The sequence below is a fragment of the Falco biarmicus genome, chromosome Z (assembly GCF_023638135.1).
Source record: "Falco biarmicus isolate bFalBia1 chromosome Z, bFalBia1.pri, whole genome shotgun sequence".
In the NCBI taxonomy this organism is placed as follows: domain Eukaryota; kingdom Metazoa; phylum Chordata; class Aves; order Falconiformes; family Falconidae; genus Falco; species Falco biarmicus.
This window is the reverse complement of record NC_079311.1, coordinates 72,274,148-72,290,892: the sequence shown is the minus strand read 5'-3', so window position 1 is coordinate 72,290,892 and position 16,745 is coordinate 72,274,148. Positions and strand designations below refer to the sequence as shown.

The 16,745-nt window shown below is 37.2% G+C and overlaps 1 protein-coding gene across 1 annotated transcript in view; it reads left to right on the top strand.

Moving 5' to 3' along the window:
• Window positions 1-4,274: 4,274 nt before the first annotated feature.
• SLC1A3 (solute carrier family 1 member 3) overlaps window positions 4,275-16,745 on the top strand; it is a 68,213-nt gene continuing 55,742 nt past the window's right edge. The window contains exons 1-2 of the mRNA XM_056325130.1: window positions 4,275-4,455; window positions 6,014-6,288. Coding sequence (XP_056181105.1) covers window positions 6,108-6,288 — 181 coding nt within the window. The 5' untranslated portion in view covers window positions 4,275-4,455; window positions 6,014-6,107. The remainder of the gene's footprint in view (window positions 4,456-6,013; window positions 6,289-16,745) is intronic.

Genomic DNA, 16,745 nt, shown 5'->3' with positions numbered 1-16,745 from the left:
CATAAAATCACAGTTATTCTCACGGCACAAGACCTTAAAATGCAGGGAAAAAAATGTCCAGGAGAATTTGTTGGCTGGCTTGAGCAACGTTAAGACTGTAATGAGACACTAAAGAGAAATTCTGCCTAGTCTCAGGCTAAACACTTTGCTTTTGAAGTGTTCTTTTGATGGAATAGTAGTATTTTATAATAGTAATTTGATACTTACCATCAACAGAATGTTTTACAACAGAATTTATATTGATAACTGAACTTTGCGATGCATCAAAGATGAATTCAATTCGGTGTAACCAATAAAGGAAGTTTCCTGTGAAAAGTGATTAACAGCAACCTGCTTTGATTTATGAGGTGGTCTTAGAAGGTGTGAACCGGGTTCCTTTAGGAGAAACAAAACCAGATCATACTGTGCAAACACTAATGGGTGTTTGGGCCACAAAACAAGGTTAGAACTAATCCAAAGTAATAGTCCTGCAGTGCATACATGGCAAATGTCATGTCCACAATACCAACTATGGATCTACAGATGTTTTCCTGCAGCTTTTCATATTTGCTAACGGAACACAGCCTATGTCTTTTTTGATGCGTGTAGAGCATGTGCAAGTATATAAATTACAGCACACTGTCTCTTCCCTGTGTCTTCAATAAGCAATTTCATTGCATTAGATCAATAAAAAATAAGGTCTATTTTTCACCTTTGGCTGGCCAAAACTGGGATATTTGTAAAATCCCACTCTGATAAACAGATTTGAAAAGAAACAAACACCAAACCTCATTTTCTTACACACACTTTAACATTAAAAAAGCAAGAGCCAACCAAGTATGTCAGGAATAAAAATATGCTACGGTCTTATGGAAATATTCATGAACCTATGATTCTGTCTTAGCTTTGCCAACTATTTGGTAGCTTGTATGGATTAAATTTGACCTCTTACAGACTCCGTTCTTCATTGGTGAAATGGGGTATAATCATAGAATCATAGAATCATTTAGGTTGGAAAAGAATTTTAAGATCCTCAAGTCCAACCATTCACCTCACACTGCCAAGTCCACCACTAGTTCATGTCCTTAAGCGCCACATCTGCTTGTCTTTTAAAATAACGAACAGTTGGAGCTTGCAAGGGAGTCACATATATTCTTACTTTGTCCAACTTAATTGAAGAGTGGGAACATACTGGCATACCATTTATCTTGAATAAACATATTATTTCACAAGATATCTATTACAATTTTGCTATTGTGGTTTCAATAATATTTCACTGAACTTCTATCTAAAACTCCAAAACTTCAAAGATTCAGCCAATATTAATTTGTAGTGCTGATTTATTAAGTGAAGGCTGGGTTACTTTGAATGTTAAAAAGCTTATTTCAGCTGGGATCCGTGCACTCTCCTACTAGATATATTACTCTCTGGGAAATGAAACAGTTGTACCATTTGTTGCTTCATTTTCACTTCTTGCATTTGCTACAACTGACTTCCCTGGGTTTTTGTCTGACAGCTTTAGTCAGCTGAAAATAACAATGCTTTATGTTTGAACAGCAGCTTCCACTCTAATACCTTTACTTATTTTACAAAGGCATTCAGATACTTTGCCAACATGCAAAGTACATTTACTGACTGATGTTGTTAGCCACAACCAAACAGGGCTTGAGTTGAAGCTGGCTGAATCCACACTGCCTGTGAGGATGAGGTTCAGGTTAAAGCCAGTCCTTACCTTCCACTTGCATTTCCCTGCTTTGCAAGCCACTTGATGCACTGTCAAAGAAGCACTGAAGCTGAAACTCCAAGCACAAATTAGAGTGCTGATCTAATATGACAACATAGACAGGCTCAATAAGGCCTTAGGTCATTTCCTGTTGACTTTTATGAGGAAAAAAAAAAATACCCAAAACAAAAAAACCAAAGCATATAGAAGCATGTAACTGTTTTGTCACTATAAAACTGGCAATAACATCAATGGCTGCTGCCCTCTGTTACTCTACAAAACATACTGATGCTTTCCTATATTCTTAGTGTTGGCTGATCCGATTTCAAGTCTACAGTGTTTCTAGTAACTTTATGTTTTAAGTTGCTCCCTCTAGAAACTATTAATACCACTGAAAATCACAGATAGAAGCATTTAACCAGTAACATTTTGTATTTGTCCTAGTATTAAACACTGTATATTAAATCTGTTAAATCTATTGTATATGTAAAAGGAAGTTCTAGTACACTGCAGTTTCTTGTATTGCAGGGTGACACTGTGCTATGAACTGTGACTCATTTATTTCTATCCAGTTATATTGATATCTAAGATACATGTTTCCTGTAATAAAAAGGATAATACTCTTTATACCTTATAGTTCCTTTATTTCACCATCAAAGTGAAAATCAATAAAAGAAATTAATGTCACAAAATGAAGGACAGAGGAAAAACATTTTGAACAAGAACGTTTTGCCAAAAAGGTCTTCATATTCTGTTTTTCTAAGCACTGTGTAACAGAATCTGTTGCTCACTGCAAGCTAATAAAAGTATCACTACTGAAGTTAAGCTAAGCTGTACTACTGCTTATTGTCAATTTCCATTTTGTCTCACTGAATAGGTCATTCTCTCACAGGATTATCCTTGTTTCTCACAGACTCCATTATTAATGAACGCATTAAATGATGACATACTTTTTTATCACCTCATCTGGGGCCTGAGCCCTGTCCCATTAAGGCAACTGGTACATCACTATTCATATGAGCAGAGGGCAGAATGAAGTCCTTATCTGGAATGTCCCGCAGAAAGCATGCCATAATCCAAAAAGAAAGATCAAACAAGCAGATCACTAAAGGCCAAAGGTCAGTTAAAAGGCCAGTTCCCATCTCCAGGCAAAATGGTGAGAGTATGTTAAAACCGCGACACGAAAAGAAGGACAGTCGTTTAAGCTGTCAGGCATTGGAAAATACAGCATGTGTTTTTATCTTTGCAACACAAGCTGTCAACATTTTTTCTTGCCTTTTTCAGTCAATTAAGAAGTTAATTCAGATGTTTAATTTCTTTCTTAAATTCAATACCTAAAATTGGTATTCCATGGTACACAGTTCAATCTCTAAACCTGCATTAGTCAAGAGCAAGTTTGCATTTTACTGTAAGATTATTTTTCGTACATTATACATCATTATTTGAAGCACATTTAAATTAGAAAACACTTCAGTAAAACCGTTACTGTGACTGTGTGGAAGTAACACTGCTCTTAATTTTATTTTGTACCGAACTGTTTTTTTGGGTGTCTAGTACATAAGATTATTTCTGTACACTTAAAATTACTTTCCACCAAAAAAACCCCCACACATTAGAAGCCACATCATCTATAAACAAACTTCTGAAGCTATATGTTTAGTAAAAATTTATACAAATTTCCATTTACCGTATTTGTTCATCTTATAAGGAAATACACTGAAAAATCTCATGAAAGATACACTGAAATATAGTTATGGAATATTTTAACCTGACTTTAGCAACATTTACAATGAAAGTGTTCCTCTAAAAAGTGAAAGAAGGTCTTTGGGAATTCCCCTGACACTCCTCTGCAAGTATCTTTTCAGTAGTACAAACTTTTAAATGCTAAAAAACCTGAAGGCCACTTATTTCTCAAAAGTGGATGTTTTATGCTTTTCCCTTCATCATTCATTCCATGCTATTGATACAGGCTGAATGGGGCTTAGTACCAGTGAGTTTAAATTGCTAAAGAAGAGCCACGTCTCATAGTGTGTTTTGAATATCTACAAGAAACATACAAAGAATTACAGCTGACTATGTTTTTCTCTGTTCTTGATAATGCTCCAGTTGCTTCTGAAAGATATGCCTGTTTCCACACCCTGGGGAGAGCAGATCTTGAGTAACTGTCTTTAAGAATGAAAATATACATGATAGCCTCACACCACGTCTGTTTTTAGAACAAGCTGGCATGCTCACATATTTTACCATTTATTTGAAAAAGCGCAGGTGTCGTGTTATATAATTTTGTTTAGGCTGTTCAGATCTCCAGTCTGGAATGTCTAACGAAGAAGTGCTCCAGCCTCCCCTGCTCTGTGCGTGTGTGTGCGATCCTTCAATTCATCCTGGGTTCTGATTTTGCATTTCTAACGAAGCTGAACTGACAAAGCGTGAAAGTGGTCTAAAAGGAAAAACAAAGAAAGTGACCCTGCTTTCACTGTGCCAAGACTAATCAATATTCCAGCAGCTCAGCTTTCCCCTCTCTTCTAATGTGTTTTCTTTTTTTTTTTTTTTTTTTTTTTTCCCAGAGTTGGGCTGCCAGTCTCCTCCCCTTTCCTTAAGTTACAGTGATAGTAAATTGCTGTATGCCAGCGCACATGCAGATTGTCAGTGTTTCCTGCCTCCCACTCGCCCAGCTCTGCAGCTCCGATATTTGCTGGGAAACCACTACCTGATCTGCCGCCATCGTCTCCTTGGGGCACCGGAGGTCTGAAAAGGTGAGACAGTTGTTTCATTTGGTGGGGTTTGGAGTACAAAGTCTTCATTTTTCACTCTCTGCCTTGGTACACCACTTAATGCAATGATCCTTGTGGCTGTACCCACGTTCTGTCTCGACCTTAATGTAAGTTATAAAAGACAGATTAGCTGCATTATTCATCTTGGAAAGAAAAGGCACTGTGAACGAATTGTGGTTTTTTTTGTTTTGTTTTTACAAAATTCTTAAATTAATTGTTCTGAAAAAAATCCTGCTGGCACACAGTAGTCGCGTCCAGGCTCCAATACTTACTAGTTTAAATACCCAGCTCAGTATGTTTCCACTGTCTAAATAAAAGCATATAAAAAGCATCTGTTAAAATTCAGGGAGGGCGTTGCACTAAAGTGCCAGTCTTGAAACATATGGCAGAAACAGCGATCAAATCCCATCAAAGTGATTTTGTTACTTGTTATTTCCTCTAAAACGTGCTGCTTGAAAACTCTGTGTATTTATATCCTAAGGGCTTTCTAAATAAAGTTATTTATGCAGTAGATTTATTAAAAGTAAGGTGTTAGGCTCAGACTGTGTATAAATTGGAAGCAAGTAAATCTATTAATTTCCCATTTCTTTATAAAAGCATGCCAATGTATTAAATAAGACTTCAGAAAATGAGATTCTTAGTCTGAAAAATACATTTGTGCAGGCTTCACAAGCAGGCACAAAAAAAGATAATTTAAAAATTAAGAAGAATGTCTTTAATGAAGGATTTTTAATATTAAAACGTTTTAAAGGCAGATTCAGTACGTGATTTCTTAAAATCAGATTATATCCCCATAATTGCTGTGAGGCCAAGGCAATCATTACTTTGCAATGTGAACTTGTATTAGTCTGTAGCAACAAGCTAAGTGGGATATATCTTCCAATGTTTTACAGATGTGCTCTGAATAGTTTATACTCTTCAAAGATTAATGTTATCAACACAAAATTGTTAAAGTCATATCTTCTAAGTAGTGGCTGAGGGATAAATAAACTATTCCTGCTGCTTTTTGCCATGTGAAAAGGAGGAATTCAGCCAATGCATTCAACCATTTAAAAACATCTGAAAATACAGAACATTTTAAATGTACCAGTTCAAGCAAAATATTTCTCTCCTATGGTTAATGTGAAAGCGAGCTAGAAATTTTTTTCAGATAATATAGGCCTGCTAAACAGATGAAAAGCAAGGCTGGCAGTTTTAAACATTATAGCACCTTAGGCTTCTACAAATTGTACTGATTTTACATTAGTATATTGCTAGCAACTGCAAAAAATGAGGTACTCCTGGTTTTTATGGTATGACAGCAATTCAGATTAATTTCAGAAGACACAGGACACATCATGATCAGTCTATACAATCATTTTTTCAAAGAGTTCTTTACACAGTCATTGAGGCTATGTATCAAAATCTGCAATCAACAACTTAGATATTACAAATTATACAAGTTTTACTGAAACATGAAGAATATTTACTTCCATGTAAACAAATGGCTAATCACTTCTCTAAAATACTATTGCAAGATTTGATATTTTTTGTCTTGCAGGTTTCTCCAGTACCTCCCACAGAAAAGAGTCTTCCACTTCTCTCAAGGGATACTGACAGAAGTTAATTACAAAAGAAAACTTTCTGCAAGATAGATGACTAAAGGTAACGGAGAAGATCCAAAACTTGGAAGTAGGATGGAACGCATTCAACAAGGAGTCCGGAAACGTACACTTTTGGCAAAAAAAAAAGTGCAGAGCATAACAAAGGATGATGTTAAAAGTTACTTATTGAGGAATGCCTTTGTGCTTTTCACGGTTGTTGCTGTGATTCTTGGTGAGTAATTCGTTCAACAGGAATATTCTGTTCTCCAATGTATTTGACAATGACAATTTGCCTGGGCAATTTGCATTACAAATGAGATCCCAAATTCTTCTGCACCGATAAGAATGCTCTGGCTTGGAGAGTTTTGCTTTGTCAGCTGCATGTTGAAGTTTAGGGAAGAGCTATTTTAATTATTCTAGTACTCCAAAGGAAAATTTTGGTGAAGAAAATCCAGCTGTTTTATGGATCCTTCCCTTAAAGAATCAGATAGAATAACTGAATGTTCTCAGTGACATATTTTCCTACCAAATCCAGCTGCAGCACAACACTCAAGATGTAACTTTTATTTACCTGGCCTATCAAAAAATAATACCTTGCAATGACAAAAAGAAGTCCTCAATTAATGACATTAAGGGACATTTCTAAGCAAAGGTATATATTACAGCCTCAGTCTTTTCAGTTTTCACTTGATAAATGGAAAAAAAACATTTTTTTTGTACCAAAGTACAAGCTCTCTTGTTACTCACAATCTTATACATGCATCTTTCAGATGCAATTGGGGTAACAAAGGCAATGTTACTTATTCAAAGGATTGCAAGATAGCACCTGACTGAATGCCTTTTTAGTGTATATGGGAAGGAATCCAAAACATCAAATAGCATTTAGATTTGGAATGCACCAAAATGTAAATTTAAAATATTGCTACACATTTTGAATTTACATTACAATCTTCTGAGAAAGGCTTACAATTTTTAAAACAAATTTTCCTTTGTATAATTGCATGATCACTGTTGGTAATTTTCATTTAACCACAGATTTTCTAAACGACACCATGTGTTTCATGAAATACCATTCTTCATAGTGTGAGTAAGAATATTATGGCTTTATTGTACTACTTTCATTTTCATTTTCTAAGTAATTTAAAATTTAAAACTGTGAATCTGTTCATGAAAACACAAATTTTAGCACTTGAAAGATAAGGGTATATATCCTACACCTATGTAGGGCCTAATGTCCTTGATAATGCTGTTCTGTATAAATCTGCTTGCTATGTTCCTACAACTTCTTCAAGAATTAAAATTTTAGGGCTTTACCGCTATCGTTCATTGATACTGCATCTGCAGGGGTTTTTTAAATTCATTTCAGGTTTGATGGCCTTTGCCTGGGAGACAACTACATTAATTTTCATGTTGGTAAAATCAAGTACTTTGTTGCCACAATAGAAATGTCAGTCTTTCATATTTGCCAACAGTATTCAATCACAAGTGATTTTAATTCTTAAATAAGAATTTGCTCCATGCAAAACTCCCATTAATATGAGGGGTAAAAAATTTAGGTATTTTATCTACAGTGGATAGGAAAGGCAGAACAAATTAAACAGGGTTTGAAATGCTGTCCAACCTCAAAGGAGTGCAACTCTTAGATTGTCACCTGTCTATACTGCAGAAGACCAATATGCTTTTGCAATTTTTCCACTGTCATCTAGCTCCAGTGTGACTCCTGTATATTTGGCAATGTGAGAACAGAAATGTAGGCTGGACAAGTATATTTACTGTTACTGCATGTTCCAGTTAGTGTTAGATGACTAGTGACAAATGCATGCCCACAGGTCCACTACCACATACAGCAATGTCAGAGTACCAATAAGGCTGGAACACAAGTTGAAGAACTAATAAAAATGTGCAGCCTAGGATGAGCTGGCTGTTCTAGTTCTGCTCATGAACCTACAGACATATATGGTGTCATATGTGAAAAAAAGTCTTCTCATTAGTATGATAGAATACTCCAAAATTTTCTTACATTTGTTATTTGTGGTGTAAGTCTACAGTACATATGTATGATTAGAACAGTAATTCACATTTGGTAGCTCCCAAAAAGGCAAGATTTGGGGTTTTTGGAGTTTTTTGCTGTTGTGGAAATATTCAGAAGCAGGGGACAGTTGGTGAAAGAGTCTGGAAAACACTCAGTGGTTGAACTCCATCTGTCTAGTTTGGCAAGGACTAAATTGTTACCATCTCTCAGTTGTTTGGTGATCTGTGGAAAATCAGATGGTGGGCTTGATCCCTTTCCTAGCAGAGAGTAATCAACATTGCTAAATTAACCCATCAATTAGCACCACTTGCTGTCTTATCAGAGATACTTGGATGTGCGGTAGGTGGAAACCAAACTATACTCAAGCCAGGGTTGAATCATTTATGAGAAATGATGCTTAATGCTCTGTAATCTAAATAGACAGATGACATCAGTGTGCAGGACTCACCATCCAGCAATCTTCATAAAGGCTAAACTCAGGAAAAGCAAAACCTTAGCTTTAAAGAGAGCAACATTTCATAAGAAAAATTTCTTTCAGGCCTCTTTTGTCAAGGCACTTACATCAAAAAGTCTATTTAATAGAGCATTTCTGATTTATTTGTTGAGCAGGATTGATGCTGGTAGACGTTAAGTGGATAGGATCATATGTCTTACCCTAGTTTCAGGGCTGTAGTTTGCAACAGGTACTTTAGTTAGTGTCTGTGGAAACATGAACATTATTATGAAATTGGTAGCTGCAACATGCCTTTGTTTGGGTTGTATACTGATATCTTGCAGACAAAGCAGAGATTTTCTGGCATTCACACGATAAGGAGAAATATAGCCATTTACCCTAACTTCTACCATTCCTCTGATTCTGAACCCAATTCTAAACAGAATTCACTAGCTGCTACAATATAGAACCAATTAATCTTTAAAAACCTAATTATGAATGTGCAAGAAGTTATAATTCATGTTGAGAATTACTTGGCACCATTCTCCATTTCACAAAAACCTCATTAAAGGTCCTTCTGACTTCACATTCTGCATTAGGTAGCACATTGCCATTATGATTGTTGTTGCTATTTTTAGTCAAATTTAAACTGCTTTCAAGCCTTTTGAGAAACTGAGAAAATCATGGTCAGTAAGTGAGTTAGTTATGATGCAGTTTTCCAGATTCTTCTGGGACACCTAGAATTACTAAATTTGTTTTCTGCAGTGGATCTTGCAAGAGCAAATAGATTAGAACAATTATGTGAGACAAATTTGGGAAGCTCACCACTGGTAAATTCAGAGTGTCATGAGGACCAGGAGCAATTTAAGGTAGGCTAGGGGTCATTGTGGCTCATGGAAAATCTGCAGGAAGTCTTACAAACTTTGTAGTCCTAGCCAAATTACTAGCAAAATCTCAGGCAGTGCCCTCTCTCCCATGCCTCTCTCCCACACTACTTAGCTCCATCATCCTGTCCCCAAACTGCCTTCCTTTCAGATACCCTTCCTTCAGCAGACTGTGTTGATTCTCTGCTACTTACGTCCCATTTTCCAAAAATGCCACAGGAGCTCAGACGTTACTCTAATGCCAAAGACTCCTAAAGCCAAAGAATCTCCTGTGGATTCTGAACTTGTACTGAAGGAAAGATCAAGACATAGAGAGCTGCTGAGCAGAGATCCTGAGAAGCTGTTCCCAAAGAAATACTGTTTTAACTGAGGGGCTCGGTGAGGTAGAGGGAGGCTGTGAAACAAGCACTATAAGAAGCAGTTTCTGCATAGTTATGAAGCCATTACAGCTCCAAATCTTTAGTTAAAATCCTCTTGACTCTGCCAAAGTTATACGCCACAGCTATCCATTGGGACACTCAAGGGGGATGGAGATGGATCCAGTTCTGTTTTCTGACCACCTATCCACCTTTGAGGGAAGGAGTGCAGGGCTGGATGTGTTACTGAATGCAGTCTTCTGTAATTGCAGGCAATCTCACATTGGATGTGAAACGTAGACAGGCACATATAACATCTACAAAAGAGCACACCATATATAGGATTCCAAAACTTTCCAACACTGTTATAAAAAATTACTGAAAAGTACAGGAAGAATGTTGTACAGGAGTACAGGAGAGATGAAGGCATTGCCAATGTCCATATGTCTCTGAAAAAATTTCAGAGTTAAATAAAGCCTGTCTTAATACAGAAGGCAAAAATGCAACAAAACCCCTGAAATATATGAACCATAAAAAGCTGTCCAGAGTAGCAGATTCTCCCACCCCAATGCACGTCTGGGCTGAACAATAGTTTCAAATGAAATGAGTCCAAAGAGCTGCAAGTCTGTAATATACAGGTAGGCAGAATCCTGGATCACGCCCACCAAAAACACAGCCTCTTGTGTGTTGAAGCTTTCCTGCCACTGGCAGATCATCTGCATCCACTGAAGACTGAGGCTGACATACCCAGAGAAGGGTGTTTGATCCCCCTTACCCGTGGACGATGAACACAGTGACAGTGCCTGCCAAAGGCAGCCTTGCTAAAATTTGCATAATAAAGCAAAGATGCATCACTATGGGGGAAACAGCTGTGGGAGGTGAGACATAGGTGAGAGAATATGTCAGAACATAAAGACAGAAATGTGATAACAGATGGAAGTTTAACATATAAGAAGAAAATCAAGAAAAGTTTGGGGACAGCTAAGGAGAAATTAATTGTATATATGCCGAACTCTGAGGCTGCCTCTGTCCCAACGCTTTTCTAAAGAACCTGCGCAGCACAATTGCTTTCTCACTGAGTAGCAAAACCTTCCTAGATAATACTCTGAAAAAAATGCTCAGCAAAACCTTACTCCTTTTTGAAGTTAAGAAATGGTTGCAATTTTGGGAAAAAAACCCACACAAACAGACATCATCAGATCCAGAGTAACACTTGAAAATTCTAAAGAGATAATCCTTTTCAAAATGGAGAAAAAGTATAGAAATACAAAAAAGTTTAATTCTGCTCTTAAGTAGCCAGTAATAAAAGCCAGGCTGAAAAATGTGAACCGTATGCTAGTGTAGCAGTTGTTTGCTGAATAAAATTATGTAAATTTATGATCACAATCTGAATTTACTTCCATGCACTCTGTTGTTACTGAAATGAAATAGGGCTGGTTGTAGGATTGCCATACATGGCACAGAGTAACAACAAAAAACTTGGCTACATTGCAAATCACAGCTGAGCATTCTGGAGAGAGCAGCTGTGTGTATATGCACAGTAAAGATATAAAATGTACTAAATGTATACTTGCTACCTTCTCATTTGCTCTAAATTGTCAAATCAGTGGGCTTTCAAAGTGATGCTCAAAAGCAGTACATCTGAGTGGTCATAAAACAATCCAGACAAACTTACGTTCACTGCACTCTTCATACAGCTTGTGGAAAGGAAGGTGAGATTCTCAAAATTCTCTATAGAAATTAAATTTAAGTTTATTTATGTAATACCACTTCTTACAGAGCAGTTTTCAAGGCTGTCCTGGGTGGCATGCAGGACAGTAACTGCATGAGATGTTTAGGATGTTTACATGATTTCTCAGAAATTTTACAAAAAATTCCCTGAAAGCCAGTAGAATACAGCAATCGTGCTATCAAAAGATGTGTTACAACAGAAACAGTGGTCACCTCAAAGACTGTAAATTTTTTTTTTTATTTGAGCATCAAAGGGGACTAAAAGGACATTTCAGCATCAAATGAGCTAGTATTAGGGCTTGCCAGTCCTTTCCCTGTTTCAGGCATGCATGGTAGTCACTATGGTGATTGCAAAACATCAGAAACACAAGCAAGGTGCCAGTTATTTGTATGCTGAGTAAATGTTTAACATTGTTAGACCCTTACTAGCACCCTAGCTGTTGTAAAGCTAGAATGAGTTGTCATCTGCACTGGAATGCTTTTGAGTTGCCCACAATGAAGGTGTAGTTGAAGATGGCATGATCAGTTGTTCATGAATCCCCAAAACTTTCATTGATGTGGCTTAAATTTCTCACACCATTTCTTGAAATAACCAAGCATCTAAAAGTTTCCAGGGATTTTATTATACCAAAGGAAAAATATCACCTTTTTAGGTGAATGAAGATAAGGTGCACTATACAAAGAAATCCAATATCAAAGAGTGTTAAATAAGGAAATTAGATATTCTGGATGTTAATAAGGATGCTAAAAATTTAAGATATAAATGCAGGGATTGTGATAATTTGTACTGTAGCAATGACTTCTAGAGCTGAGAGATATTGACATTTTTTCATGCCTTGTTAAAAAAAACAGTTGTTCTGGAACCACCAACTGCATAAAATAATCTATGCACTCAAATTAGTTGTGTTTATCCTCTCTCCATCTTCCCAGTTCCTTTGGTTTACTGCGCATTCCCTTCAGATTTTGTATTTCATTAAGTTTCAGGTTATAACCCAGTAGTCCAGTCACTGAAGGGCTGGACTGAGGGGCTGCAGCGTGTCCAGAGACGGGCAGGGGGCTGGTGCCGGGGCTGGGGCACAGGGCTGGTGGGGAGCGGCTGGGGGAACTGGGGGGGGTCAGCCTGGAGAGGAGGAGGCTCGGGGGCACCTTGTGGCTCCCTGCAGCTGCCTGACAGGAGGGTGTAGGCAGGGGGGTCGGTCTCTTCTCCCAGGTGGCAAGTGACAGGGCAAGAGGAAACCACCTCAGTCTGTGCCGGGGAGGTTTAGATTGGGTATTAGGAAAAATGTCTTCACCTAAAAGGTTGTCAAGCATTGGAACAGGCTGCCCAGGGAAGTGTCTGAGTCACCATCCCTGGAGGTATTTAAAAGATGTGTAGATGTGGAGCTTAGGGACATGGCTTAGTGGTGGAATCAGTAGTGTGAGCTTAATGGTTGAACTTGAAGTTCTTAAAGGTCTTTTCCAACCTAACCAGTTCTATGATTCTTTAAGACTTACCATATTTCGTCATACATCTATTTCTTAGCATATTATAGCTCGGTTCAAGCTGGAGCTCTACACCAGTAAGGCAATGCAAGTGATAAATAAAAAAAAAAATAGTAAAGAGCTAAGAGGTTTCTTCCATACTAATTTCTGCAACTGTGTTGTTCATAGAATATGCTACAGTGTCTCCAACATATATCAGAAACAACCAGGCTGTGACCAAGGAATTTTAGTTAGTCATTGATACAACAAAAATTGACAATATGGAATAAGGAAGAAACTATGGAAAACAGGGAAAGTACAAATGGAAATTATTCCAGAGAAATTTTGCTGAGAGCTGGATTATTCCATTTAATATGTCAGCCCTTCAGACTTGAAGTTGAACTGACACAGTTTGAACTTTTAATCAACAGGATGAAGCCATGGGGTGTGTTAACTTTTTAAAATCCATACAAAATAAATGTATTTTGATGAAGATTTTATAAGGTATTTTTTAAGAAAAGGGGAAAATGATAGGTCCAATGCACTGTACAACAGTGAAACGGATAACAGTTAAAAAAAGAAAAGAGGAAAAGAACATCAGGGTAACAGGTTAATCAGGAGAATAACAAAATGTTACTGTTACTCATTTTATCTCATTGTTCTCCCAGGTCTGTTCTCTTAGTAGCTGTTATATTCACCTTTTGAATTGTTATTCAGTTCTGTACATTGAAGAAATGAATTTTCTTGCTTGAAATTTGACATGTCTATGTATTTTCTATTGGCATGGATAGAAGATCATAAATGGAAATCAGTTTAACAGTTACAAAGCGTGGCCTTGTTTTTCACCATTTACTATAACTTGGCATAACTGAAAATTTGTTAATTCGAAAAAAGTCTATAAAAGATGAGGCTTAAGCGTTAAGCATTATTTACACTGAAACATAGGCTGCTCCCTCAAACTGGCTCTAGTAAGTGCTCTGGTTTTACCATTCACAAGGACTAAATTAAAAAAAGAGTAAAATTGCCTTTGTATAGCAGGACCATTAATAAGGGAATTCCTGGGAGCACTACCCAGAGGCAGCTGATAAGAAAGGCTACTGCATACATTTTGATGTCTTTTAAAATAACGTTGACTTGGGAATACACACTTTAAACAAACATGGATGTACAATCTAGTCCTTCAAAGCCTAAAATGTAAGCAAAGGAAGCTGCATATGGAATCCAAATCTTAGAGCTGTGTGTCTTTTTAGTACATGAGCAAGAGCTAGAAGGCTCAGAAGGGCAACCCCACAAATATAACTGCCTAAAACTTGCCAGGAGAAAAACAAACAAACAGGTTTGCATTCCTACTCCCACTCCTTTCTGAGTCAGGACCATGCCAGGTATTTTCACCCAGCCAAGATCCAAAAGCATAAGAGCCCTCACCTGGGGAATGGTGTCAGCAGCACTTGAGGAATTGGCTTACTCTTTTCCTTTCAAAAGGCAAGTTACAGAAGGATGCAATTCCACCATTCCTTTCATCATCAGGCAGAAGTTGTGTCATCAGGCAGAAGGAAACACAAATACATATGCCAAGAGAGCAAAAGGTGGCTTGATGTTTTAGCCTAATGGCTAGGCAACAGGGAGCCCCAGGCTGTAAAGTAACAGGAACGCAGCAGGGCATCCCAAATCCAGGTGATTCTCTGTGTGCATGTGCCAGTTGTGTTCAGTTTCTAGATGCCTAGGACTTAATTTGGAAATATGCAAATAGATGTTTAGGTCATGGCAATTCTAAGAGAAACACAAGCAGAATGGTGAGAAGGGAGGGTCTTCCAAAACAGAGAAGCGCCTCTTAACTTTATAGATTTCTAGAACTAAGCTTTTTTACCAAGAGGGACTTTGAAGGTCACAATTGGGAGTCAAGTACTTATTGTGTAATTGTTCCAGGTGTCAGTTTCCCTTTGCAAATTTTGTGACTTTTAAGATAGGGAAATTCTGTCGTTCTGAGTAATGGCTAGCAGTGAGAAGACAAGTATGATAACCTATACAGAGGATACATCTAGAGTAATCCTCTATGCTACAACACATCCTTCAGATGAGTTAACTCACAAGAAGTTAGGCATAAGACCTCTTTCTAATCAACTGAAACAAAACACTTTTGGAAAACACCTTTTTTTTTCATGTGTTGAAAGAGGCTGTTAACCAGTAAACCAAATAGATGGAAAGTTTTAGTTACAAATAGTTTCATAGTCATATTGAGGTTCTTAGGGATGAAGTGGCTCAAGTAACTAATTTGAACAGCTAGGGACTGAAGGATTCCTATCTATCCTTTTAAAAAGATGGTAACATGATTCCACAAATTTCAGTCACAAACCTGGTTTCTTTATTGAAAGAATTAACTGAACAAAAAACCAAACAATCCTTTGATTGCAGTAATGCTTACACTTGATATAGCAATAGTCTTGTATTCTACAACAGGAAAACCTTCCTCTGTCTGTCCAGGTCTGTCCAGGTTGTTTGCATGTGTCAGCAAAATACTGGATAGAAAATTCTTTAAAATCCTTCAACAAAGCCTGCCACATGAGTTATGTTCCATGACCCAAACAGTTCTGGCATAGGCATATCTTGATTCAACAAAATACTTAATCCTTAGTGGCAAAGAACTCGGTTACCGATTTAGACTATCAACACTAAGTTATATTAACTGGTGGTTTTGTAGGAATTAAAAGTTGGGTTTGCTCCATAGAGATATGAATGCATAATTTGAATGTCCCACAAATGATGGTGTGAAACTGCCTATCAAGGAAGCCAAGTCTACAATGATCTATTTCGTAGTGTATGTCGGAGGTGGTATTAAAAAAAACAAATAAATGCAACTATCAAGGTCTAACCTCAGGCTCTCTGTTAAACTACACCAGGAGTTCTTCTGAGTACAGCTGAAGCACATTTTCTGGGCATGTTTGCACAAAGTTCTTGGCACTGAGAGATCTCAACCCCATTGAATGCAACTCCTCAGTGCATCTACACAGTAAAAAAGACAAAATAGTACAGATGATCAGCTGAAATTGTAGCAGAGTAAACCAGAATTTGGTGCTGTTAAGGACTGTGTCAACTTCCAGTTGAAGAAAAACAGGAAAGACAGAAATGTAAAGGCAAGAAAGGAACTATGTAAACCTTTGGAAAGCAGTTTTCTTATCTACTGGGAACTATTCTTTATGGGAGTAAAACCAGTAACATTAATCAGGAAGGTGAAGCACCAAAGCAAACCCAGGCATGAAAAATCTAGTTATTCCAGTCACTTTGTAAAGCACTGAGTAGTACCATAACTCTAAATAATACTTCACAAAATACAATCTGTCGTAATTGTGATGCATTATCTTTTTTATATGCATAGTAAGAGCAAATTCCTGAATTTTGATAGAATTATTTTTTGCATCAAAAGTATATTTTCTATAGCTCAGAGACTAATAAGAGTACATGCATCTATGAGTACTTGTCTTTCAGTAAACCCTTTTGTCTGTGGATAAAATCAGGAATAATGTCCCCATTCCACAAAGAACAGTAGGCTTCAGTGCAAGCAGTGAAAACTCTTCATTCCAAATCCCCTACAAATGCCCTGCAATTTCTTGTCTTATAAATAACAAAAAAGAAATCAAAGATGGGAAATAAATATAGAAACAGTTCAAGGAAAACAAGAAAAAACTTAAGAAAAAAATTAAAGGCAAACAGGGAAGCAAAAGTTGGATAAAAAGAGAACAATCTTTTGGACATGTTCTCAAAGGAAGAAAATTACCTCCTAATTGGGGAAGGCAA